This window comes from Chiloscyllium plagiosum, unplaced genomic scaffold (genome assembly GCF_037043375.1).
Source record: "Chiloscyllium plagiosum isolate Xiang-an unplaced genomic scaffold, Cpla_swu_hap1 HiC_scaffold_3, whole genome shotgun sequence".
Classification (NCBI taxonomy): Eukaryota; Metazoa; Chordata; class Chondrichthyes; order Orectolobiformes; family Hemiscylliidae; genus Chiloscyllium; species Chiloscyllium plagiosum.
Window position 1 is genome coordinate 125,957,037 of NW_028270141.1, and position 26,612 is coordinate 125,983,648.

The window sequence follows — 26,612 nt, forward strand, 5'->3', positions numbered from 1 at the left end:
TTTAGAGGGATACGGGCCAAGTGTTGGTAAATGGGACCTGACTAGATTGGGATATCTGGTCGGCATGGACTAGTTGGACCGAAGGGTCTGTTTCCGTGCTGTCCATTTCTATGACAGTGAAAGAGTGACCCCGTCAGAGTCAATTCCATGTGAACACTAATGCAGTGATAAACAGTGCCAGGGGAAGTGTACCCCAGTGACAGGCTGTGTCAGGAGCTGCATATCAGTGGGAGTAGTTTTGAAGTTGGGGGAGCAATCATTTTGCCAGTCTCAGCATATCTCAGGGAAGGAGGGAAAGACACAAACAGGATCTTTGTGAGATGCTCCAATCATTGGGCAGTGAACACCCCACCGGCCTTACCCTGCTACTGTCCATGGTCAGGGAGCAGAATAGCCCCCATGTCAAAACTGAATGAAGGAAAAGCTGCAGGAAATGAAGATGTACAAAACTGAACCCCGAAGGTGAAATCATTTTCTCCTCATCACCAGTGACCGGGAAATTAATCTTCCAATCCAGTGGATTCCCAAACTGGGAAGAGTGACAACCCTGAGTATGTGAGTGGGTAGCATTTACAGAAACAGCTTTCCCAAGTGTTCAGTGTTCCCTCGAGCCAGCACACAGAGAGTTAAGGATTTCTGAATCCATTGTAAAGTCAGAGCTAAGAGAAATTTCCATAATTAATCAGCTGGAATGTTCCTCCATCATGACGTTCCTTCCTAAGGATAAACTATATTCAAAATCATCCTAATCAAAGAGTATATAACGAGTGTAACTCTGTGCTCAAACTGCAGATCCACCTGAAGGTGCTGAGAGTCAGTCAGTGCGTTCACCAGTGATCTGAGAGAACACCATGATGCTGAGAATCTTCTTAACTGTGTCTGTCCTCTTTGGGCATCAAATTGCTGCACGGACAACAGAGCAGGAGGTGATCGACTTCTGTGACGGTGTTGACTGTCTCAAGCCAGAACAAGTCACCCAGGACACGGTCAGTACAGCTGAGAGTTTCCTCTGTTCTGTTGTGTTTGTACCAGTGGAAATTATTCCATGTTGTTTTTAGTCCCGAACCTGCAGTGCACCAACAGTGTACATCCCAACCCTGAACCATGAGGCTGGACTGAAATTACTCCTCGGGCCTCATTAACACTTTCTACATGAGCTGCCATCGCCTGCCTGGCTCCCACTGCCAGCTTGTGCAGTAAGAAGAATATCAGGGCTTCCATCTCCAGCAGCAGGTGAAGGGAGGGGTCAGTGTGCTCACAGAGAGGGGAATGGTGGGGGACAACACAAGGACTTTAGAGGCAGGGAGCTCTCCTACTGCTCCTGTCTTCACTCAATCCAGACCTGTTACTGAAAGGCAGTTCTGTCCTATATGGAAGAGGCCAAGTCTGGTTCTCAGAGAAATCCTCTGATTTCCAAGCCTGGAAAGACCCCTAATTCGAGGTTTTTTTAACTGAATTCAAATTCTATCATCTACCCTCGTGGGGTTCACTCCAGGTCTCCAGAACATGTCCTGGCACTCTGGATTAATAGTGTCTCCATTAGAGAGGTGCTGGAAAAGCACGGCAGGTCAGGCAGCATCAAGGAGCAGGAAAATTGAGGTTTTGGGCAAAAGCCCTTCCTGATCAAGGGCTTTTGCCCGAAAGGTGGATTTTCCTGCTTCTCGGATCCTGCCTGACGTGCTGTGCCTTTCCAGCACCGCTCTAATCTAGACACTAGTTTCCAGCATCTGCAGTCCTCACTTTTGCCTCTCTGGATTAATAGCCTTGTGATAAATCCCATGAGGCCATCACCTGCCCCAATTCAGCAGGCTGTAAGTAATGGTGTTTTTATCCTTTCATTCAGTGAAGGTGTCACTGGCATGGCTGATATTTGTTGCCCATCCCTCATTCCTCAAGGCATTTTTCTGTTTAAATAATGTGTTAAAACACACAGAGAGATACACAACACCGGGACATGTGGTCATTAACGTTGGCTCAATGTCGAAGGGTTTCAATAACATTCTCTAAATGTTGCTATTGCAAACCCAAAGGGAAGGAGCAAGGTGAGTCTAACACGACAACATGAAAGATGAAAGAGTGAGAGAGAAAGGGAATGAATCAGGAAATGCTGCTGTCAGGAATCCCATTAAAAACTTCAAACCCTGTTTCACGTTCAGTTGCTCCAGAACATGAAGACTCTTGCACACCTGAACACCTGGTCCAGTTCTTTCAGCATTGACAAACTTTGGTAGAAGTTCAGTTATATTAAACAGTAATACATATTTTACTCTCATTTTAGGATTATGATGAAATAGAATTTCTACACATTCAATGGGCTGAAACAGCAGTTCTTGTTTCGGAGTTGAAGACAGATTTGGAGAGAGGAATGGAAATCAGCCAGGATAAACTGTTCAATTATGCATTTTTTGGCAATGCTGATGGTATGTCAGATATTCCATCAAAGTAACAACAGAATATGAAATGACTTTTTACTCTTTCGCATTTCTTGCTTGATACGTTCTGCATTGACAAAGAATTACCTGTGCCGTGCCTGTGGGCGGCACGGTGGCACAGTGGTTAGCACTGCTGCCTCACAGCGCCAGAGACCCAGGTTCAATTCCCGCCTCAGGCGACTGACTGTGTGGAGTTTGCACGTTCTCCCCGTGTCTGCGTGGGTTTCCTCCGGGGGCTCCGGTTTCCTCCCACAGTCCAAAGATGTGCAGGTCAGGTGTATTGGCCATGCTAAATTGCCTGTTGTGTTAGGTAAGGGGTAAATGTAGGGGTATGGGTGGGATACGCTTCGGTGGGTCGGTGTGGACTTGTTGGGCCGAAGGGCCTATTTCCACACTGTAATCTAATCTAATCTAATCTAATTCCACAAGGCTGTCACTATTCATCAAATTTAAAAATACATTTATTTCGTAAAGGAATTTTAAAAATATTTGAAAAAATATTATTATAAATAGCAAGATGAATGATTCAAGCCTTTTCCCAACAATATCCTTGCATATTGACACTCAAACTCAGTAAAGTGTCACTCACATCTTCACTCTTTAATGTTTACTCAATCGATGAGGACACAAACGTTTGCAGGTGGCAACTTTCTGCACATCCACTAATTGTGATTCCCTCCATCTCTCCCAAAAACACACAGACTAACTTATTGACTTCTCTTTGACATTGAATACTTTGAGGCAGTTGACCAGCAGATTGCCTAAAACTACGCTGCTATCTTGCTTTTAAACAGACTCAGAAGTGACATGACACCAGGGTATAGCCCAGCAGGTTTATTTGAAAGCACAAACTTTCAGAAAGCTTCTTCTTCGTCAGGTTCACCTGACATGTGATTCTGTCCTTGTCCACCCTAGTCCAACATCAGCACCTTCATGTCTTTCGAATAGAACCTCATTATGGCCCCTGGCCTCATTCTATAGATCATTACACAGTCTAAATTTTGTAAATTCTCCATTTAGAGTAGGTGAAGTTCTTTCATGAAAAGCTACAGCACCACTAAGTTGAAAAATAATGCATATCCGACCGTTAAGTGAGCAAGTTACCTTCAGAGAACTAAAAATGATAAAACAAATTCAAGTTGGCATTGGAATCCAAGTTTTTAAATCAGGTAAATCATGTATTATAAACTTTATTTGCAGGTATTGCTGGACTGTTAGGTTTGGACTGTTGGTAAGTGGAAGGAATTTCTGCCGTTCAAAAGACAAATCATGTTTAATTGACTTCATATAGACATTAGATTAGATTACTTACAGTGTGGAAACAGGCCCTTTGGCCCAACAAGTTCACACCGACCCGCCCAGACCCATTCCCCTACATTTTATCCCTTCACCTAACACTACAGGCAATTTAGCACAGCCAATTCACCTAACCTGCACACTTTTGGACTGTGGGAGGAAACCGGAGCATCCAGAGGAAACCCACGCAGACACGGGGAGAATGTGCAAACTCCACAGTCAATCGCCTGAGGCGGAAATTGAACCCAGGTTTCTGGCACTGTGAGGCAACAGTTCTAACCACTGTGCCACCGTGCCTGCCTCTGACCATTACCATTAGCTGGTAATGGTCAGAGGAATGAAACACATTTGATGTTTTATGTATCAAAATTTAAAAGGTGTATGACAAATTATTATGGAAAACACTGAGCAAAATTACAGATGTTGGTATTAAAGAGATTGGCAGCATTGAGACTCAATTGTTTGATGGAGAGAAAGCAGAAAGTAGTGTTAAACAGCTATTTCTCATACTGGAGGCAAGTATCATCCTCGAGCTCTGTGATGCAGTGGTAGTGTCTGCACCTCTCAGCTTGGAGATCCATCTTCAAGATCCTCTTGGGCCAGAGGTATATGATGACATCTCTGAACAGGTTGATTTGAAAATACCTAAAGCACCTTTCCCCAGAGATCAATATTGCACTTTCACAGAATGTTAATAATCTGGACTTGAGTGTATAAGGTGTAATTTCAACATTTGCAAGTGATACAAAATAGTTGGGAAGTGAATATTTTTGTCAGTTATCAATGGGATGTTGACATCACTCGCCAGACCCAGTATTAATTTGCCTCTAAGGTCATTGCTGTAAGTCCAAATTTAGATGTAAGCCAGGCCAGATATGGATGAAGGACATTATTGAACCAGTTAAGTTTTTTTTATACTGATCAATGGAGTTCATATGGTGATCGTTAGGACAATTTTTAAAATCCAAACTTTACTGAATTCAAAATTCCTCGCTCTCTCGTAATGGGATTTGAGCCAATGTTACCATAACCATAGCCTGGGTGGATTATTAGCCCAGTGATAACACCACATGCCCTTAACAGTAAGGAGGATTCTAACAGTAAAGTCAATTCAGGTTACGTGATACAATACTAACCAGGGGTGCAAGAACTAAGGCCGAGGATATTTGTGCTCAAGTCTTTGACTTTGTCATTTCACATTCAATTGAAATTCCACTGTTACTCAATCAACCCCATTATCCAGATAGCTATTCTCACACACCTTCACAGGTTAGCCCAGAAGATACAACTTTTACCCTTTACCTCCTCCCACCTTAGTTTCCAAAACTCCTACACTGCTGTCAGGTAAAGGGGAAGCATTTCTTGCATTGTCATATTCCCTTCTCACAATGTGATCAACTCCACATTGGAGAAATTCAACTCTGAGAAATCCATTGAATATTAAAATTGAACAGTGTTATAAGAGTCCATTCAGCCCATCATGCCGGGGCCAGCTCTCTGAAGGAACAATTCACTAAATGCTACTTCTGCACTTTCTACTCATAGATCGGCACATTCTCCTGTTTCCAATTATAATCCAATTTCTGCATAAATATCTTTTTATTCACATTGGGAAACCTGTATGAGTGAATACAGTAAGCAGTTATGTATTATGCTATAGTTTAGAGAATCAGGGATTGATTTTGATAAATAATGATGACATCCGTAGTTTAATGAAAAAGGAATTGGTTTAGCTGAGCGGATTTTCTGAAGTGTTCTTGGCTGAGGCCAGATGTGTAAATTGATTTCTCTCGAAAGAAGGAGAAGATAAAATTTAATGTGTGTGTGGGCGGGGGGGTGGGGTGGAAATAGAGAAAGGGATTCTCTCTGGTGCAAGTATCGTGCAGGGTGCTTTTGGAATAGGAAAATATTTTTGCCATATGTTTTGAAATCATCAAATGTATATTCTATGAAAATAATTTACTTTAACCTGCCTTAGTTTCAACTCTTCTGTATAATAATCTTCTGTTTTCTTTTAAAGGCAAATCTGCAAAATTCAATGTTCGCTTTTCTGTGAAAGACCAGCTCACGAAAACCAGAAACAATTCACAACATGATCTATCAACACATAATGCCACCTGAGATTTGACTTGTCCAGTCATAACATCAGCTGGCATCATAATATTTGGCTCTTTTGCAATATTTTTGAAATTGCTGGATTTAAGCGAGATCTATCTCTTTCTTTTAAAGTAACAACTCAGGTGTGGTTCAGGACATAAAACAGCTCCATTATGGTGACATTCATTCAATATAACTTGAAGATGGATTTGAATGTTGCTAAGAGCTTTCTTGAAATGAAAGCTCTAACAGTGGATTATTTGATGAAGACTAAAATTAGAGTTATAATTAGAAAAGTAAAATGTTCTCAAGATGAGATGGTTCAAGTTATTATTCAACAGTTAGCATTGTTTTCTCATTCATTTATGAGAATGTGGGCATTGCTGGCTATGCCAATTTTTATTGCTGGCTATGCCAGTTTTTATTGCTCATGTCGTATTGACCAGAGGGCAGTTAAGAGTCAACCACTATTCTGTCAATCTAGAATTGCATATAGACCAGATTAGGTAAGGACAGCAGTTTTCTTTTCAAAAGGGGAATTCTGAATGAGATGGGTATTTCCGACCAATGGCATGGTCATCATTAGAATTTGAATTCCATTCATTTTTTTCCATCATGAACTCACACTCTACCACAGGATATTATCTAGCTGTCTGGATTAATACACAAGCAATAATACCATTAGACCATCACATCCCCAATTAGAAGAAAGAAAAATGAAAATATAATGTCATAGGTGAAATTAACAAAGCTCAAGTTAGAAATGATAGGCCTTCAGTTTGAAGACAAACAGAAATAAGGGAAAGAGAATCAGAAAAATTGAAATGGAATGGGAGGAATTCTTAAAAGAAAATTAGAATGGAGAAGGTGGTAAAACGCGCAAGTTAGAACAAGGAAAACTTGGATCCCCAATGATACAGGGAACTTGGACAACTGGATTTAGTCAAAGAAAAGCTTCAACGAGAAATGAAGAAGGAAGGAGGGAGGAGCTTGGAGGATGATTCTTGTCCCAAAGAGGGATTTGATTTAACCAAGAATCTACACATAGTGCTGAAATTTGCTGAAGGTAGAATCAAAAACTCTTGTACCCCATTTGAAAAGGTTGTTAAACAGAAGATGTGACTCTGAGAGGTCCAGACCTTAACGGGACAAAGTAATTTGGAAGGTACAGCTCTGACTGTGTATGCCAGATTGTCAGAAGAACAAGTGGAGTAGAACTGCAGAGTACAGCACAGTCAATGATGCAATGCTCAATATTTAGAAGCTTGTGCCTGAAGCTTATTAATTAAAATTTAGGATTGCAAGAAAGAAACCTAAATAGATATTTGTTAAATTTTCAAAAAACAATGCAATGCTGTGGTGTCAGTGGTTTAGCTGTGAGGAGTTGAACGACTGTCTCCTGTTCCCAGTTTGTATGTTTATGTGCACATATGTTCATACATGACATAGAATTCACTGCCTGAAATAGTGGTGCAAGCAACTTCAGCAACAATATTGAAAGATAAACATGTAAATAACAGTGTTTTCTTTATCTGCAGAAACAATTGTTCCTTTAACTGCACCTTGGGGACTTGCTGGATACTTGGTAAATAAAACATTTCCAGAGACAGTCTATATCGGTGTTGGCATTGTTCCTGAAGTCAGAAGTATGCCTGAACCGACAGATCAAACGATTAAATTAAAAGAATTAACTCCAGGTCACTACTTTGTCAAGTGAGTTTTGATGCTGAAATATTGTGATTAATGTTTCTTTATGTCACCATCATTCCAGTCTGGGTCAGACTGAGATTAACAGGTCCATTCAGTCACACTGGGACATTGGTCAATGTGAATAGAATTGTGGATTGGTTCATTTCTCACAATCTGCAACTCCACCTCCTGACAACACAGCCAGTCCTCCACATTCACATTACTCCAGCTCACAAGAAGCTGGCGCCTCGATTCTAAAAGTCTCATCTGCAACATGCTTAACATTTTTCACAGAACACTTCCACTTCATTTGAACAAAGGGACTTTGGAGTAAGAGTAAGTCATTCAGATCCTTTAGACTGCTTCACCCTTCTAGGTAATGGCAGATCATCCACTTCAGTGGAATTTTACCACAATATTCCCATATGTCTTGACGTCATTACTATCTTGAAGTGCATCAATATCTGTCTAGATCATACTCAGTGACTGAGCTTCCACAGTTCAGAAGGCACCATTCCAGAATCAATAGTACTTTGAAGATTTGAGAATAAAAGCCAATATCCCCACATCTCTCTACCCACCTTCACCTCACTGGGATGTGAATAATCAGAGTCCCAGGGAATTTCAAATGTCATCCATCAATTTCTCCAACATCATTTCTTTACTGTGACATTTTCCTTTCAACTTCTCATTCTCACTGGCCTCTGTATCTCAGTCATTTTCCAGACATTTTTTTGTCTTGCTTCGTGCCAAACACAAGATAATAATTTAGCTTCGGTGGTTTACTTCTTTGAGATTGAGCAAGAGACTGTTGCCTTAACACCATGCCACAAAGCTCTTAGAGTCATACAGTCATAGAGATGTACAGCATGGAAACAAAACCTTCGGTCCAACCCGTCCATGCCGACCAGATATTCCAACCCAATCTAGTCCCACCTGCCAGCACCTGGCCCATATCCCTCCAAACCTTTCCTATTCATATACCCATCCCAATGCCTCTTAAATGTTGCAATTGTACCAGCCTCCACCACTTCCTCTGGCAGCTCATTCCATACGCGTAACACCCTCTGCGTGAAAAAGTTGTCCCTTAGGTCTCTTTTATATCTTTCCCCTCTCACCCTGAACCTATGCCCTCTAGTTCTGGACTCCCCCACCCCGGAGAAAAGACTTTGCATATTTACCCAATCCATGCCCCTCATAATTTTGTTAACCTCTATAAGGTCACCCCTCAGCCTCCGACGCTCCAAGGAAAAGAGTCCCAGTCTGCTCAGCCTCTCCCATAGCTCAAATCCTCCAACCCTGGCAACATCCTTGTAAATCTTTTCTGAACCCTTTCAAGTTTCACAACATCTTTCCAATAGGAAGGAGACCAGAATTCCTAACCAATGTCCTGTACAGCTGCAACATGACCTCCCAACCCCTGTACTCAATACTCTGACCAATAAAGGAAAGCATACCAAACGCCTTCTTCACTATCTTATCTACTTGCGACTCCACTTTCAAGGAGCTATGAACCTGCACTCCAAGGTCTCTTTGTTCAGCAACACTCCCTAGGACCATTAAGTGTATAGGTCCTGCTAAGATTTGCTTTCCCAAAATGCATTTATCTGAATTAAACTCCATCTGCCACTTCTCACCCCATTGGCCCATCTGGTGCAGATCCTGTTGTAATTTGAGCTAGCCCTCTTCGTTGTCCACTACACCTCCAATTTTGGTGTCATCTGCAAACTTACGAATTGTACCTCTTATGCTCGCATCCAAATCAATTATGTAAATGACAAAAAGTAGAGGCCCCAGCACCGATCCTTGTGGTCTCCAGTCTGAAAAACAACCCTCCACCACCACCCTCTGTCTTCTACCTTTGAGCCAGTTCTGTATCCAAATGGCTAGTTCTCACTGTATTCCATGAGATCTAACCTTGCTCATAGTTTCCCATGGGGAACCTTGTCAAACACCTTACTGATGAAGTCCATATAGATCATGTCTACTGCTCTGCCCTCATCAATCCTCTTTGTTCCTTCTTCAAAAAACTCAATCAAGTTTGTGAGACATGATTTCCCCCGCACAACGCCATGTTGACTATTCTAATCAGTCCTTGCCTTTCCAAATACATGTACATCCTGTTCCTCAGGATTCCCTCCAACAACTTGCCCACCACCGAGGTCAGGCTCACTGGTCTATAGTTCCCTGGCTTGTCCGTACCGCCCTTCTTAAACAGTGGCACCACGTTTGGCAACCTCCAGTCTTCCGGCACCTCACCTGTGACTATCAATGATACCAATACCTCAGCAAGAGGCCTAGCAATCACTTCTCTGGCTTCCCACAAAGTTCTCGGTACACCTGATCAGGTCCTGGGGATTTATCCACCTTTAACGGTTTCAAGACATCCAGCAGTTTCTCCTCTGTAATCTGGACATTTTGCAAGATATCACCATCTATTTCCCTATAGTCTATATCTTCCATATCCTTTTCCACAGTAAATACTGATGCAAAATATTCATTTAGTATCCCCCCCATTTTCTGTGGCTCCACACAAAGGCTGCCTTGCTGATCTTTGAGGGGCGCTATTCTCTCCCTAGCTACCCTTTTGTCCTTAATGTATTTGTAAAAACTCTTTGGATTCTCCTTAATTCTATTTGCCGCAGCTATCTCATGTTGTCTTTCTTGGGAAATGTACCTATCAAAACAAAAGAGTGTGATGTTGAAGGTTCTGAGATGTCAGGGTGGGCATGTGCCATTCTTGACGTGGGTTGGCAGAAGGTGGCAACATTTTTAGGGCAGGAAACTGTCCGCAGCAATTTCAGCACAGCAAGATTCCACGAGCAGTCCCATGAGTAACATTCGCACAGTACCGAAAAAGTATGAAACTTTCCCTATAGCCTGAGAGGAAGACAGTCACTCCTTCAGGAATTTTCAGTGATTTGAAAATCACTGTCTGACAAGATCCTTTTGTGAATCAGACCTTGTAGCAGAAAGGATATTTTTGATGGATTTGTTTTTCAAAGGGTGCAGTTCTAATAGATGCAGTTGTAAATCATTAGCTCACAATTGAATGGAGGTGATCAGTGTATCGCCCACTGACTGGAGAGCTGATAAGAGCCCCACATCAGCTCTCTCAGGGAAAGCTTGCTGCATTCAGTGACCCTCAAGCACTGCTGGCTCCTGGCTGCTGAGGCACTGTATCTGAGAGGCCGAGCATCAGCACTGACTCCCAGGCTGATAGGTCTGTGATACCAGGTAGAGGATCACAGAACTGTGTTGGGGGTGTGGAGTGGGTGAGGTGGGTCAGCAGAAAGGGCAGGTGTCGGAGTCTCTCTCATGGCTAGATCCTGATGGTGGTTTATTTTTTATTCATTCCTGGGATGTGACTTGTCCTATCTCTAGTTGCCCTGGAGATGGCGGTGGTGAGTTGTCCTCTTGAACTGTTGCAGTCCTGCTGTCAGGAATGCAGTTCCAGATACTTGATCCACTGACACTGACGGCACAATGATATATTACCAAATCAGGATTGTGTGTGGTTTGGAGGGGATCTTGCGGGCGGTGATATTCTCATGTACTTACTGCCCCTGACCTTCTCGATGGTAGAGGGCAGAGTTTTAGGCCATAAGACCATAAGACATCGGAGCAGAAATTAGGCCATTTGGCCCATAGCTCAGCCATTCAACCATGGTTGATAAGTTTCTCAACTCCATTATTCTGCTTTCTCATGAAAACCTTTGATCCCCTTGGCAATCAAGAACCTATCAATCTCAGTCTCAAATATACTCAATGACCTGGCCTCTACAGCCTTTGGTGACAATGAATTCCATAGATTCACCATGCTCTAGCTGAAGACATTTCTCCTCATCTCTGTTCTAAAGGATCTTCCCTTTACTCTGAAGCTGTGCCTTTGGATCCTAGTCTCTCCTGCTCATGGAAGCAACTTCCCTACGTCCACTTTGTCCAGGCCGTTCAGTATTCTGTAAGTTTCAATTAGATCCCCCTTCATCCTTCTAAATTCCATCGAGTATCGACCCAGGGTAATAAAACATTCTTCATATGTTAAGCTTTTCATTCCTGGGACCATTCTCATTAACCTCCTCTGGACCCCTCCAAGGCCAATACATTCTTCCTGAGGTACGGGGGCCAAAGCTGCTCACATTACTCTAAATGTGGTCTGACATTTAGAGCCTCGGAAGTATATCCCTGCTTTTATATTCTAGTCCTTTCCAAATAAATGCCAAGATTGTATTTGCCTTCCTAAAAACCTGCAAATTTACCTTAAGAGAATCCTGGATGAGAACTCCCAAGTCCCTATGCACTTCAGATTTTTGAATCTTCTCCCCATTTAGAAAATAGTTTATGTCTCTGTTCTTCTGGCCAATGTGCATGATCTCACACTTTTCCAAGCTGTACACCATCTGCACTTTTTTTGCCCACTCTCTTAACCGATCCAGATCAGTCTGCAGCCTCCCTGCCTTCTCAATGATGCCTGTCCCTCTACCTATCATTATATCATCTGCACATTTAGCCAGAATACCTCAGTTCCTTCATCAGATCATTAATGTATAAAGTGAAAAGTTGTAGTCCCAACACAGTGCCTTGAGGAACACTACTAGTCACTGGCTGACATCCTGAGAAGAACTCTTCTTATCCCCACTCTCTGCTTTCTGCCAGACAGCCAATCTTCTATCCATGCTAGCACCTTGCCTCTGACACCACGGGCCCTTGTCTTACTCAGTAGCCTCCTGTGTGGCACCTTGTCAAAGGCCTTCTGGAAGTCCAAGTAGATAACATCCATTGGCTCCCCTTGGTCTAACTCGTGCATTACCTCCTCAAAGAATTCAAACAGATTTGTCAGGTGTGACCTTCTCTTGATGCAACCTTGCTGATTTTGCCCTATTTCATCATACACTTCCAAGTATTGAGAAATTTCATCCTTCACAATGGATTCCATAATCTTAACAACGATCAAGATCAGACTAATCAGCCTGTAATTTCCCCTCTTTTGTCGTACTCCCTTTTTAAATAAGGAAGTTACATTAGCAATTTTCCAGTCCTCTGGGACCCTTCCTGACTCCAGTGATTCCTGGAAGATCACCATTAATGTCTCCACTATCTCTTCAGCTGTCTCTTTCTGGGGTGTGGTCCATCTGGTCCAGATTATTTCTCCCCAATCAAACCTTCCAAATTTCCCAGCACCTTCTCCTTGGTGACGGCCACCATACTCACCTCTGACTCTCTGGAATTTTTGGGATGTTACTCGTGTCTTCCACCATGAAGACTGATGCAAAATACTTATTCAGTTCCTCCACTATTTCTTTGTTCCCCATTACCACTTCTCCAGCCTTGTTTTCCAGCAACCCAATGTCTATTTTGCCTCTCTTTTGCCCTTTAGGTATCTGAAGAAATTCTTGCAATCTTCTTTTATATTACTGGCTAGCTTATGGTCATAGTCGATATTCTCCTTCCTTATTTCTTTTATCGTTGTCCTCTATTGGTTTTTGTAAGCTTCCCAATTCTCTGGGTTCCCACTGCTGTTCACCGCATTGTATGCTTTCTCTTTTGCTTTTATGCTGTCCCTGACTTCTCTTGTCAGCCATGGTTGCCTCAACCTCTGAGTTCTCCTTACTTGTCATTTTGTTCATACTTTTCCTTGCAGTTGAATCCACCTCCAGTGGTGTTAACCTGCTGCTTTGTTTCCCACTGGCCTTGGTACTTCTTTCTCCTCGGGATGAATTTTTACTGTATCCCAGAAACTCTTGCTGTTGCTGTGCCACTGCCTTTCTTGCTGGGCTCCTCTTCTAGTCCATTCTGGTCAGTTCCTCTCCACACCTCTGTAGTTGCCTTTATTGAGCTATAATACCGTTTCATCTGATTCCACCTTCTCCCTCTCTAATTGCAGAGTAATTTCTATCATATTATGGTCACTGCCTCCTAAGGGTTCCTTCACCTTAAGCTCCCTTATCAAGTCTGCCTCATTGCGCATCAATAAATTCAGAAATACCGTTCTCTAGTGGGCTCCACCACAAGCTGCTCCAAAAAGCCATCTCATAAACATTGTTCAAATTCCCTCTCTTACAATCCACTACCAACCTGATTTTCCCAGTCCACCTGCATATTGAAGTCCCCGTGATCATTGTAACCTTGCCTTTCTTATATGCCTTTTCTATCTCCTAGTGTATCGTGCGCTCCACATCCTGACTACTGTTTGGAGGCCTGTACATAACTCCCATTCTGGTTTTTTTACCTTTGTGGTTCCTCAATTCTAGACATATTATACATCATCCGACCCGACATCGTTTCTTGCTCTTGATTTAATTTCATTTCTTATTCATAGGGCAACACCACCCCCTCTGTCCATTTGCCTGTCTTTTCTATAGGATGCATATCCTTGGATATTTAGCTCCCAGTCCTGATCCCTTTGCAGCCACGTCTCCGTGATGCCCACCACAGCATACCTGCCAATTGTGATCTGCAACACAAGCTTATTTACCTTATTCCGTATACTGTGTGCATTTAGATATACCTTCAGTCCTGTATTTACCATCCCTCTTCTCATTGTTATTCGTTTATTCAGTGTGTTTGAAGTTTGATACCTGACCCTTTCCAAACACCGTGTCCTATTTTGTGTTCTGGAGACTTTAATAATTGCTTCTGAGTTCTCCTTACTTGTCATTTTTTTCATACTTTTCCATGCAGTTGAATCCACCTCCAGTGATGTTAACCTGCTGCTTTGTTTCCCACTGGCCTTGATACTTCTTTGAGTTTTACCCTTCGCTTTCCCCCAACTTTCTAATTTGTTGACCACCCTATTTACCTTTCTCTAGAGAATATTAGTCCCAGCTCGGTTCAGGTAGAGACCATCCCAATGGTACAGATCCCTCCTGTTCCAATACCGATGCCTGCGCCCATGAAAAGGAACCCCTCTTTCCCACATCACTCTTTTAGCCACGTGATTACTTCCTTTGTTCCTGTTTCCCGATGCCAATCTGCACGTGGCTCAGGTAGTAATCCAGAGATTATAACCCTTGAGGACCTGTTCTTTAATTTAGATCCTACTTTCCAATAATCCCTAAACTGATCCTCTTTCTTCATCGAGACAATGTTGATTGTCCCAACGTGGACCACAAAAATTGGATCCTTCTCCTCCCTCTCCAATATCCTTTCAAGCCGGTCAGAGGTGGCCCTTACAGTGGCACCAGGCAGGCAACATACCATGCAGTTCTCTCTATCCTGCTTACAAAGGATGCTATCTATTCCCCTAATTCTCGAATCCCCTACAATTACCACTAGTCTTTTTGCTCCCCCCTCTTGAATGGCCTCCTCTATCACAGTGCCATGGTCAGCTGGCTCACCCTCCCCACAGCCCTGTTCCTCATCTACACAGACAGCAAGTACCTCATGCACCTTGTACAAAGTCAAGAGCTGAGGCTCATCTGTCTGAATACAGGATCCTCCTATCTGCCTCACTTGCAGTCACACACTGCTGTCCCTGTCCCTTACCAAATTTGTGATACTTAATCTACCAGGTGTGACTGCCTCCTGAAACACAACGTCCAGGTAACTCTCCCCCTCCCTGATGTGCCACAGTGTTTGAAGCTCACATTTCAGCTCATTAATTCTGAGCCAAAGTTCCTTGAGCAACCAACATTTGCTGCAGATGTGGTCAATACAGCTCGCAAAGGGATCAGCCAGCTCCCACATCATACAGCTACAGCACATCACCTGCCCAGCCAGCTCGACTTAATTAATTTATTAGTTAGTTATGCCGTGTTATTTTTTCAAATTTGGGACAGATTCCCTTCCCGCCAATCAGGTCACAGCCCTCCTGTGATATCCCTTTTTCAGTTTGAGTTCAGTTACTTCACGGGTTCCTCCTGGAAGTTAATGCCAAAGGAGCAAGGTGATTCGTGACATGGTAGATGGTACACACTGTGCATTGGTGAAGGGAGCGAATATTGAAGGTGGTGGAAAAGGTGCCAGTCAAGTGGGCTGCAATGTCCTGGATGGTGGTGAGATTCTTGAGTGATTTTGCAGCTTTACCTATCCAAGCAGGTGGTGTGTAGTCTATCACATTCCTGACCTATGCCTTGTCGGTGTGGACAGGCTTCAGTGAGATATTACATTGTACCTTGTAGATGGTGCACATTGCTACCATAGTGTGTCAGTGTTAGAGGGAGACACAGCCAAAGCAGCTGAATTCTAGGCCTGAGCTAAGAGAGACTGCACTTGCCAATAAGGCTGTGTTGGAACAAATGTGGCTTTAAGGAGTTCGAGCAAAACTGGAATCAATGGGAACTGGGAAGGATATCGGCTGGTTGGAGACATACCTGACACTTGCTCATGAATGACCTCTCTCTTTAACAGGAGTTGCTCAAACTGTGACAAATGACTTTCACACCACATAAGTGTCAGACAATTGTAACACAGAGTCTAACCATCACCCCCTGATATTCAATGGCATAATCAGTGAATGCACCATATCAGTGACTGCAGATACAACATAAACATTCAACTCTTCTGCCATTTCTCAGTTCATCATTATCAATTCTCCTAAATCTGCCTGCAATTGAATCACTTTTGATATAGCCAAAATGTCATTTTGACTTATCTTTCAAGTTTTTGCAATTCATTTATGTGTTTTTGATGGATTACAGACATATTCAATTCTCCTCTTCCTGATGACTTTCTTATTTGTCCTTTATGGAAATTTCTAGAAAGAGCTCTCTCTGCAACTTTTCAAGGGCATTCATGTATTTGCTAAAATGGCCACAATGCTCAAATTGGGGCCGTTCCAGGTTTTCATGGAGGCTCAGGGTCGCACGGTGGCTCAGTGGTTAGCACTACTGCCTCACAACGCCAGGCACCTGGGTTTGATTCCAGCCTCAGGTGACTGTCTGCGTGGAGTCTGCACATTCTCCCAGTGTCTGCGTGGGTTTCCTCTAGGTGCTCCGGTTTCCTCCCACAGTCCAGAAATATGAAGATTAGGTGAAATGGTCATGCTAAATTTCCAATAGTGTTCAGGGATGTGTAGGTTAGGTGCATTAGTCAGGGGTAAATGTAGGATAATAGGTTAGGGGAATGGGTCTGGGTAAGTTACTTTTCAGAGGGGTCGGTTTGGACTTGTAAGGCCAAACGGTCTGTTTCCACAATATAGGGATTCTATAAAAATGAAAGGCTTCCCTGATTCAGTGATCAATCATCTAATTATATGATACCATTTTCTTTATTAGTCAGTCTCTCACTAAGATTTCTCTGACTGTGCCCCATGTAATGTTGAGAACACTTTACCTGCTATGGGACTGTCTATTCTGATCATCGATTGATTCTGTTCCTGTAATCACAATGGAGGGTTCTCAATGGGCTGAAAGACTGACTCCTATTCCTATTGTCCTGTTAATCTACTCTGATCTAGACAGGTTTTGTCATGAGGAATGAGAATTAAATGCCTATACGCTTAATTCTGTTGCAGGACATTTCATGAGAAATATGAATGGGAAGAATATAAAGAACTGGTGCTGGACTTCTTGAAGGAACTGGAAGAAGAAAAAGGAACATTTGAATGGAAATTTGTTATCATTTGGTATAATAAAGGTGGACTAACGCAAATATGGTTTAGACAGGAATCAGAATGAAATTTTTCTGGTTGATTCTGTTACCATTATAATACTGAACAGTGAGATGCTGAATTCTAAAATCTGTTTTATCTTCCCCAAACTACAAATTGAATTAACCTAGAGTACTGTGCATAACTTGGGTCGCCTTACCTAGAGAAAGATACACTCTTATACTTACCTTCCAGTGAATGCAGTGACTGGTCATTATAATTCTTTATAATCGGGATTTCTTGTCAAATCTAAATTTTTGGTCAGTGTTTCAGATTCATTTCTAACTAACCACCTCTGTGGGGCATTGGTGACATCAGTTTAAGGTCGTTTTATGGCATGTACAAAGGGTTAAATTCAATTGTACATGGGGAGCTGGATCCTTCACTGGGAAGCAGGGATTTGATTTCCTTTTCTCTAATCTTATTTGAAATGAATGCATTGTGCACGGCCTGAGACAGGGATGGTCCTGGTGATAGATTATGCTTCTGTTTAATCTCAATCATGCTGGGTCAGAAGGTTTCATGTTGATGTGGTCAGAGCTCATTGACAGTGGGAGGGATTACAGAGCCTGGTTGTTTGAGATTGGTCAGTGCTGGAACTGCCCTTTGGCTTATTCCTATATGGAATGGATTCGTAAACCATCAATACTCATTGTTGTGCTCCTTTTGTAATGATGTCCCACCTTCATCTGAAAGTTAGTGACACGTAAGAATCAGTCAGCTTTGTGCTGTTGTGTCTGAGGTCAGAGGTTTCACTTGTTGAACTCTGCAGAACAAGGGGAGGGGGGAGGGGGCAGGATAATGGGAGCTTGCATTGAGGCTCAGGACCAGCAAGGGTCAGTGAGAGGAGGAAGAGGGATGTGGACCGGAGTCTGGAGGAGGGTGAGGGCCTTGCAAACAGTAACATCGGACACACAGAGTATTCTAAATACATGAGGAATGCAACCCCAGTCACATTGTGAGTACTTTACATTTGAACTGGAACCAACAAGAATGAAGAGAGTGGAAGTGGGGGACACTGTGGTTACTGCCATCAGGAACACCAGGCCAGGGTGAAAATTCCACCCTGTGTGGGCAGTAAAATATTCCCTTTTCCTGCCATTCCTGATGGTCAGACACTGGACTGACACTGGTCAGACATTATGCTGGGAATGAGGAGAAAGGTTGTTTCTTAATCCAGTTCAGCTTTACTCAGGTCAGTGCAGGTTCAGAAAACAGCTGGATCCTGGTGAGGAAGGACAAGTGGAAGATTTTGGGAATCAGGAATGAAGCAGCTTCAAACTGGTCCCTGAAATGGAGAAAGAATCCCAAAGTGAAATCAGAATCCAGAGTCTGATGTTAGAATAAAATTCAGCTTCAGATCTGCTCCCACCCACACTGGTAGCTCCCACTCACAATATAGACTGACTGAATGTGTGATTGGAGAAATGATCTATCCCAATATGATTCCTGTTAACAGGCCGTTCATTCACAGGCTTCTCATGTGGGGGGAAGAGGCCATAGTCTTCGGGTTTGTGTTTGTCTGTGTTTTTCTAACTGCTGGGAATGTATTCTCACTGTGAAATAAAGAGGGTGATGCATCATAACTCTCAGTCTCCTGTTCAATTCTTACTCTGAGGGAAATCTGGGCCACTGCTCACATCACAATTTAACATTGTATACACCTTTCCATATTTCAGTGAAATGAATATGTTGAAGTATTGAAGATTAAAAGTAATAATTCTCCAATTTCAGAGAATGATTCCACACTAACAGAGGGCATTTGACCCACAGTGTACTTGAGCTACAGGCAAAGTGACATTGGGGATAATAAAGTCAAGGACTAACATGTGTGGCTCAAGATAGATGCGTGTGGAATAGCTATCAGTTTAGCAACACTCCAGGAGCAGTCTAACTTACACCTTGTACATAGGCCAAATGAAGAAAGAATGATCCAGATGTTGGAGAAATCCAAAACTAGGGGTCTAAGGATAATGGGTAAGCCATTCAGGACAGAGATAAGGAAGACTTTCTTCACTCAGAACATTATGAATCGGTGGAATTCTCTCCCATTGGAAGCTGCTGAGGCCAGTTTATTAGAGAAATTCAAGAGGCAACTGGATGTGGTCCTTGTGGCTGAGGAGATCAAGGAGTATGTAGCGAGGATGGGAATGGGTCACTGAGACCGCATGATCAGCCATGATCGGATTGAACGGTGGGCCAGGCTTGAAAGGCTGAATGGCCTACTCTTGCACCTATTTTCTAAGTTTCTGTATTTCTATTTTCAGCATTCTTCCCAACTTTTATTCTGCATTTCTTTCATAATAAATGCTAAAATTCCATAAACTGTCGCTGCACATGAATTTCCTGAAATTCGTGCATAAGGATGCCCGGACCTCTTTGCACAAACTTCAAAGAAGCCAATACTTCAAAGAACTCCTTAAACCATGAGAAAATTTATCGACAGGGACTTATTTGAGGAAATCTCCCCACTCCCCATCAAAGATAATCGTTTGGCAGAAATTGAAGTCACCATTTGACAGATAACAAATGGGAAAACCACAGGAAGAGAGGAGATTCGAGCAGAGATTTCCAAATTGGAGAAGCAGAGCTGAATATCAGCTGTTCCTGAAAATCTGGGACAAAGCAATCCCTGTCAATCCTAGGGATGGCACCATCACCTTCATCTCCAAGAAAGGAGCAAGAGGATGGTGGGAACGACCGAGGAATCTCCCCACTCTCCATCACCAAGAAGATCATCGCCAGTGAGGGAGGAAATCTTTCCTGAAAACATGTGTGCCTTTCACTGCTCACCAACTCCAAGAGGAAAGCCAGGAACAACACGAACCACTCTACATGACCAAACACTCTACATGACCTTCACAATGTGAATGAGGCTTTCAATTCAGGCTGGTCGTTCAATCAAATTCATCAAAATTCTCCATCTCCTCTGTGGCAAGATATCAGTGTCAGTCCTCACCAACAATATGACAGAATCCTTTGGGGTTAAGCAGGGATGGGTCAACAGCCCACCCTTTCCTCCAACTTCATTGCCTCCATTCCCCATCTTGTCAAGAACAGGCTTCTCATTGCTGTGGACATTTTTCTGGGGACAGGAAAAAACTTTTCAACTGGTTGAAATCAACAAAGAAATGAACCCCCACAGTACGCTGATGACAATTGGCATTTCTGCTCTCTTGGAAGAGAATCTTCATGCACTCTCAAGAAAGCTCTAATCCTTTTCCAGCCCTTCCCAGATCAAGCTCCAGCCAATTCCTCTGTTAAGATCAACAGAGAAATCCTCCCAAACCTGAAACATTTCCCTTACCTGGGAAGCTATCTCTCATCTAAGGCAGAGATTCAACATCACATCCAATCTGAGAGAATCATCTTTGACACTTTGGGATGAAAGCCGTTAATGACCATGATATTCGTGTTGATACCAAGACCCTTGAGTATATGGCAGGTTTACTTCTGACTCCTTTTACTGGGCTGCAAACCTTGGACTACATGTAGACGGCACCTCAAGACCTTTGAGAAATATGATTAACACTGTTTGAGACAGATTGTCCACATTAGCTGGGAGGACAGGCATATTAATATCAGCCTCCTTGAAGTAGCTAATAGCAGCAACAGCGAGACCATGACCATCAATAACCACCTCCCCTGGGCCGGCCATGTGCTTAGGATGTCCATGTTCCGACTGTCAAAGCAAATCTTTTCCAAGAACCTTCCTTCTGGGTGAAGAATAGAAGGACAAAGGCAGCATTTCAGAGACTCCCTGACACTTCCCTCAAGAAATATAACATAAACATCAATACATGGGAGACCTTTGTTCAGAAGAAACTGACTTGGAGGAAACTCCTGTATGAAAAGACACAATTCTTTGAGCAGCTCCTCGGCAAGAGGAAGTAGAGAGAAGGTACCAGAGAAAGGAATACCAATGATCTCAAGGCCAAGGACCACTTCCACCTGCTCCCAGAAGCACCTGCCCAAAGTGGTTGGAGATACGTCTCTAGGATCGGCCTCATCAGCCTCACAAGGACTCACACAAACCTGACCAGTGACACGGAATGTCCGAAGTGGACAACCATATGTATTAGCAGGTGATTGCCACTGACTCTAAATCTCTGCCTTCTTATTTCTGTTCCTTTTATCATCAGGAACAACTTCACCCGACCTACTCTATCCAGCTCGATCATGATTTTGTAAAATCCATCACATCTCCTCACAGCCGCCTTCTCTCCAAAGCAAACCGTCCTAACCTCTTCAATCTAGCCTCATAAGTAAAGTGTCTCATTCCTGGAACCATTTTTGTAAATTACTTCTGCACCCTGTTCAGCACTTCTCTCATAATGTGCCGCCCACCAACTAGAACATAGAACATGGAAAATTGGTCCCGCACTGCAAATTTGATCACCTTGCTGGGCTCATTTCCCAATACAAAGTCCAGGAATTATCATTTTCCCTCTTGAATGCCTCAACTGAATCAGACGTTGCATTCCAGATCCTACGACTTGCCATGTGGAAATATTTTTTCTCATATTCCATTTACTTTCTCTGCGAACACTTTCAAATCTGTGCCTCTCATTCGGAATGCTTTCATGAGTGGGAACTACAACCCTACTGTGTCCAGACCCCTCAGGATTCTTGTGGAAGCCATTTTCTTGATCGTGGCTTCCCTGCCGGTTAAGGAACCATTTTGCTGAAGTATCCCTCATCCTGTAGAGCATTCGTCCTTGGCATGTAGCTGTGAGAGGCTTTCTCGCCATCGCTTCATTCCTCCCTCACCAGGAGGTAATACTAAAGTGTAGCTTCTCTGTACAAAGTATCACAGTTTGCCTGCTCAGTGTTTCCCTACTGTGATGTATTGCTAGAGCATGTAGCTTAGTTGCTCAAGCGTGCTGAGCCCCATCAATTGGTTTATGATATATTACCAACGTGTGTTGTTCCTCTGAATAAGGACACCTGTCCTACATTTGTTCTGCATTTCTGTAAACAGCACGTTGGATAATGATTTTCAATCCTGTCCACTTGCGGAATGAGTAGCATCAATTGGGGTTGACCCCGAGAGCTGACCCCTGCTTCGGTATCTCTTCGAACCATCCTGACACCTTGTAATTAAAGGTTAGCCTGTGTCTCAGCCCTGTATAACCTTGTACCTTTCTGCCATACTTCGGAGTTCTACCGAGCCACTGTCAGGACAATCTTCTCCACATGATGCACCGTGTCATAAACTAGTCAATGCTCAAGGTCTGCCGCCAGAGATTTTTCTTCAGCAATTCTAAAACCTCCTGTCAAATCATACAGAAATACGAAATAGGAACAAAAGTCGATCATTTGGCCCCTTGATCCTCCTCTAGTAAGATCATGGCTGAACTATCTGTATTTCAAATTCCATATTCTCATCATTCCTGATAATCTTTCATTCCTTTGACTAAATGTATAAATATTCAATGACCCGCACCTCCACCTTCTCAGGCAGTGAGTTCCAAAGTCATACAACCCTCTGACAGGAAAATATTCCAATCGGGTGACCCAATTTTACAGTAATGACGTCCTACTTCTGGACTGAACCACAAAAAGAAACACGTTTTCCATGTTCACCTTCTCAAGACCCTTCAGGAGTCTTGTACACTTAATCCAATTACCCCTCACTCTTCTAAACTCTAGTGGAGACAAGCCCATCCCATCCAGTGTATCCCGCATGACTCAGCTTTTAATCTAGTAATCTTTCTGTAAACCACCTCCAGTACATTGACAATCTTCCTTAAATAAGGAAATAGAAACTGCACCCAGTATTTGACATGTAGGCACATGAATGCTCAGTGCATCCTTACTTTCATGTTCAATTCCTCTTGTTATAAATTGTGTCAGAAACAACTGTACACAAGCATCTTGCTGGGGTCTAACAAATGGTCTTATTCAGAAGAGGTCACTCTCCTGTCTCGCTACAAATACTCATATCACAGACCGCAGTGGCTCAACATTACAACTTGCCACCATTGTCTGAACAAAAGGAAGGAATAGGTAATAAATGTCAGTCTGTCACGAATGATCATGTCCCAGGAGGAAATAAACAACATGAAGACAATGCGCAATGATCCAGTCAGTTATGATTCTGCTGAAGATTGTTTGTTGGGAGACTGAAGAGCATGTGAACAATTTACAGATTTAAAAAGGGGAACCAAATATTTCTCTGAAATGCAGGCCCTGAAATGTCAAGACGGAAAAATAGAATTAGGCTTCAGATTTGCCTCTGGATGCTGGCTTTACTTCAGTGAACTTTTTGTGGTCCAGATTTCAGGGACATTAACCATGATCCTGAATTTGAGGGAGCTACAGAGTTGATTTGTGTACTTTGCAGTCAGACACCCACAACCCATCTCTCGGCCTCTCAGTAATATTTACATGGTATTTTACATCTTTTGATGTTGAACTCATGAGAGATGCAGAAAAACAGTCACAAAATGCAAAGTCAGTTCATCTGACCGATTTGTATAAAACAAGTCATATATTTTACTACTTGTAGATTTTATCAAATGATATTTAAAATTTACCTGCAATTCTTTCTGATTGGTTATCACCTGGAAACTTTTCAAAGCAATTTACATCTTGTTTTCAACTTTAAATCTAACTGCCACTAATTCCCAATAACTTGTGTTAATACTTAAAGAAATTAAGATCTGTAGAGGCAAGCATTGAAGAATTTAAGGAGACAAAATGAAACAATGCTACAAACCCTATGGCTAGTGTTGCAAAGTGCGGTAATTTTCCAATTGCCCCTAGATTCTGGTATGGAACCAGCAGGTTCAAAATTAGCAAAGATGTCCTGATGGCTATTTGTTTGTCAAGTTTGGTAAGAGCACAACCGGACTTTTAATGAAATGAGTTAAACCGTCAACCAGGACATTACCAAACAATAATCGCCATCAATTGGGACTCACCATTGCCCAGTGAGAATTTGCCATGCTGCTTGTGAAATGTATAAATGGTGAAATGAGATGATCAAAACATTGAAGTAAATCTCACCAGATTTCTCTCCCGATTCAGCCACACATCTTACCATTGCCCACATTGCTCCAACCCCCCGAAGAATCCGGCTATAGTTACTGAACACTCCAATTATTCAACCAGTCTTCAGATGGAGGATCCTGCAGAACTCACCCAGTATAAGACTCCCCACAGAAAGCAGCACTGAGAATCTTTGTAGAAACAGTACCCACCTTTTACAGCACAAGCACCAACATCGCAATAAGGTGAAGAGTTATCCCAAAGCCTTTGTGAAAACCTAGAGAGAGAGGAAAAATGTAACAAACATGGGTAAAGTGGCAGGTGGTGGAGGTGTCAGTGTGGCAGATGGGTAAGGGAGTAGAGTGGCAGGTGGGTGAGTGAGCAGGGTGGTAGATAGGTCTGGGGGTAGAGTGGCAGATGGGTGGCTTAAAGGATAGTAAAGATTAGCAGATGAGGAGTTACTGGAATGGTGTGAGGGTGAGGTTGATCTTAGGTTTGGGACTAGTTGGTTTGGGTGATGGTGTCGTGGTCGTGTGATGAGGGTGTCTTCACATCAGGATAGGTCGGTGGGGGATAAAGGCAGTTGCGTAAGGTCATGGAGGGCCGAGGTGGGAGAGAGGTTAGGTCAGACCATTGGTGGTGGGGTCAGTGATTAGATTTGGTTGCATGAGCCGGTGAGGGAGGTGAATTATAGAGTCATAGAGTTCGAACAATCCAGAGACAGGCCTTTTGGTCCAAATTGGTTGATGCCGTACAAAATGTCTAACTATGCTAACCCCATTTCCCTACACTTGGCCCATATATTTCCAAATTTTTCCTCTCCATGTATTTGTCCAAATGCCTTTTAAATATTGTTAATGTACCCACAGCAACCACTTCTGCTGGCAGCTCATGCCATATGCATACCACCCTCTGTGTAAAAAGGTTGCCCCTCAGGTTCCTTTTTATTCTTTCCCCTCTAACCTTAAACTGATGCCCTCGAGTGCTCGATTCCCCAACCCTTGGGACAAAAAACTGATTGCATTCACCTTATCCATGCCTCTGATGATCTTATACCCTTCTGTGAGATCCTCCCTCAGTCTCCTATGTTCGAAATAAAAAAGTCCTAGCTTGTCCAACCTCTGCCTATAACTTTTGTTGTGTCCTGGTAACATTCTCGTATATTTCTTCTGCACTCTTTTCCGTTTAATCACATCCTTCCTATTGCAAGGTGACTAAAACTGAACACAGTGCTCCAAGTGTGGCCTCACCAACATCCTGTACAACTGCAACATCATTTCCCAATTTCTATACTCAGTGCCCTGACTAATTAAGGCCAGTGTGCCAAAAGCCTTCTTCATTCCCCCATCTACTTGGGGTGTAGGTCTCCACGTTCAGGGAACTGTGCACCAGAACTCCAAGGTCTCTCTGTTCCACTACACTCCTTAAGGCCCTACCATTCACCAAGAAACTCCTGCTTTGATTTGTCGTTCCAAAATGCAAGACCTCACGCTTGTTATATTAAACTCCATTTGCTATTTCTCGGCCCACTTCCCCAGCTGATCAAAGTCCTGCTGCATTTTCTGAAAGCCTTCCTCTCTGTCCATAATACCACCTACTTCAATGTTATCTGCAAACTTACTAATCATGCCTTGCCCATTCTCATCCAAATCATCGCTCTCGATAACAAACAATAATGGGCCCAACACCGACCCCTGAGGGACTCCACCAGTCACAGGCCTCCAGCATAACAAGCATCCTTCCACTCTTACCCTCTGCTTCCTACCATCAAGCCAATTGAGTATCCAATTTGCCAACTCTCTCTGGATTCCATGCGATCTAACCTTCTAGAGCAGCCTACCATGTGGAACCGTATCAAAGGCCTTATTGAAGTCCATGTAGACTACATTTACCACTCTGTCCTTGTCAACTCTCCTGGTCACTTCATCAAAGAACTCTTAACAAATTTGTGAAACATGATCTCCCGTGCACAAAGCCATGCTGACTACACTTAATCAAACTCTGTCTTTCCAAAAGCATGTATAACTTCTCTCTTTGAATTTTTTCAAGTAAATTACCTCCCACAGAGTTTAGGCTTACTGGTCAATAGTTTCCATGTTTTTCTTTGCTGTCTTTTTTGAATAAGGGCACAACATTTGCTACCTTCCAGCCTTCCCGAACCTCACCCGTGGCTAACGATGATGTAAAAATATCAGCCGGGGTCCCTGCAATTTCTTCTCTCCTCTGTGGTAGCGTTCTTGGGTATATCTGGCCAGGACCAGAGATTTATCCACCTTCATACACTCTAATACATCCAGCAATCCTCGACTCTGATATGGATTGTCTTCAAGGTATCACTATTAACTTCCCCAAGTTCTCACGTCACCATGTCTTTCTCCACAGTAAACACTGAGGAGAAATATTCATTGAGGACCTCGCCTATCTCCTGCAGTTCTACACATATGTGAGTGGTTGGTTCAGTCTGGGGAAAGTCAGATCAGGACGGGGTGTAGTCACATGGTGGGTTGTTCATTGGA

The 26,612-nt window shown here is 42.9% G+C and overlaps 1 protein-coding gene across 1 annotated transcript; it reads left to right on the plus strand.

Moving 5' to 3' along the window:
* Positions 1–836: 836 nt before the first annotated feature.
* Positions 837–18,683, plus strand: LOC148151319 (uncharacterized). The gene is made up of 4 exons (XM_087983269.1): positions 837–986; positions 2,279–2,420; positions 7,364–7,538; positions 16,969–18,683. Exons 1-4 carry the CDS (start codon positions 852–854, stop codon positions 17,129–17,131), a joined length of 615 nt encoding a protein of 204 aa, XP_087839395.1. The 5' UTR covers positions 837–851; the 3' UTR covers positions 17,132–18,683.
* Positions 18,684–26,612: the final 7,929 nt, after the last annotated feature.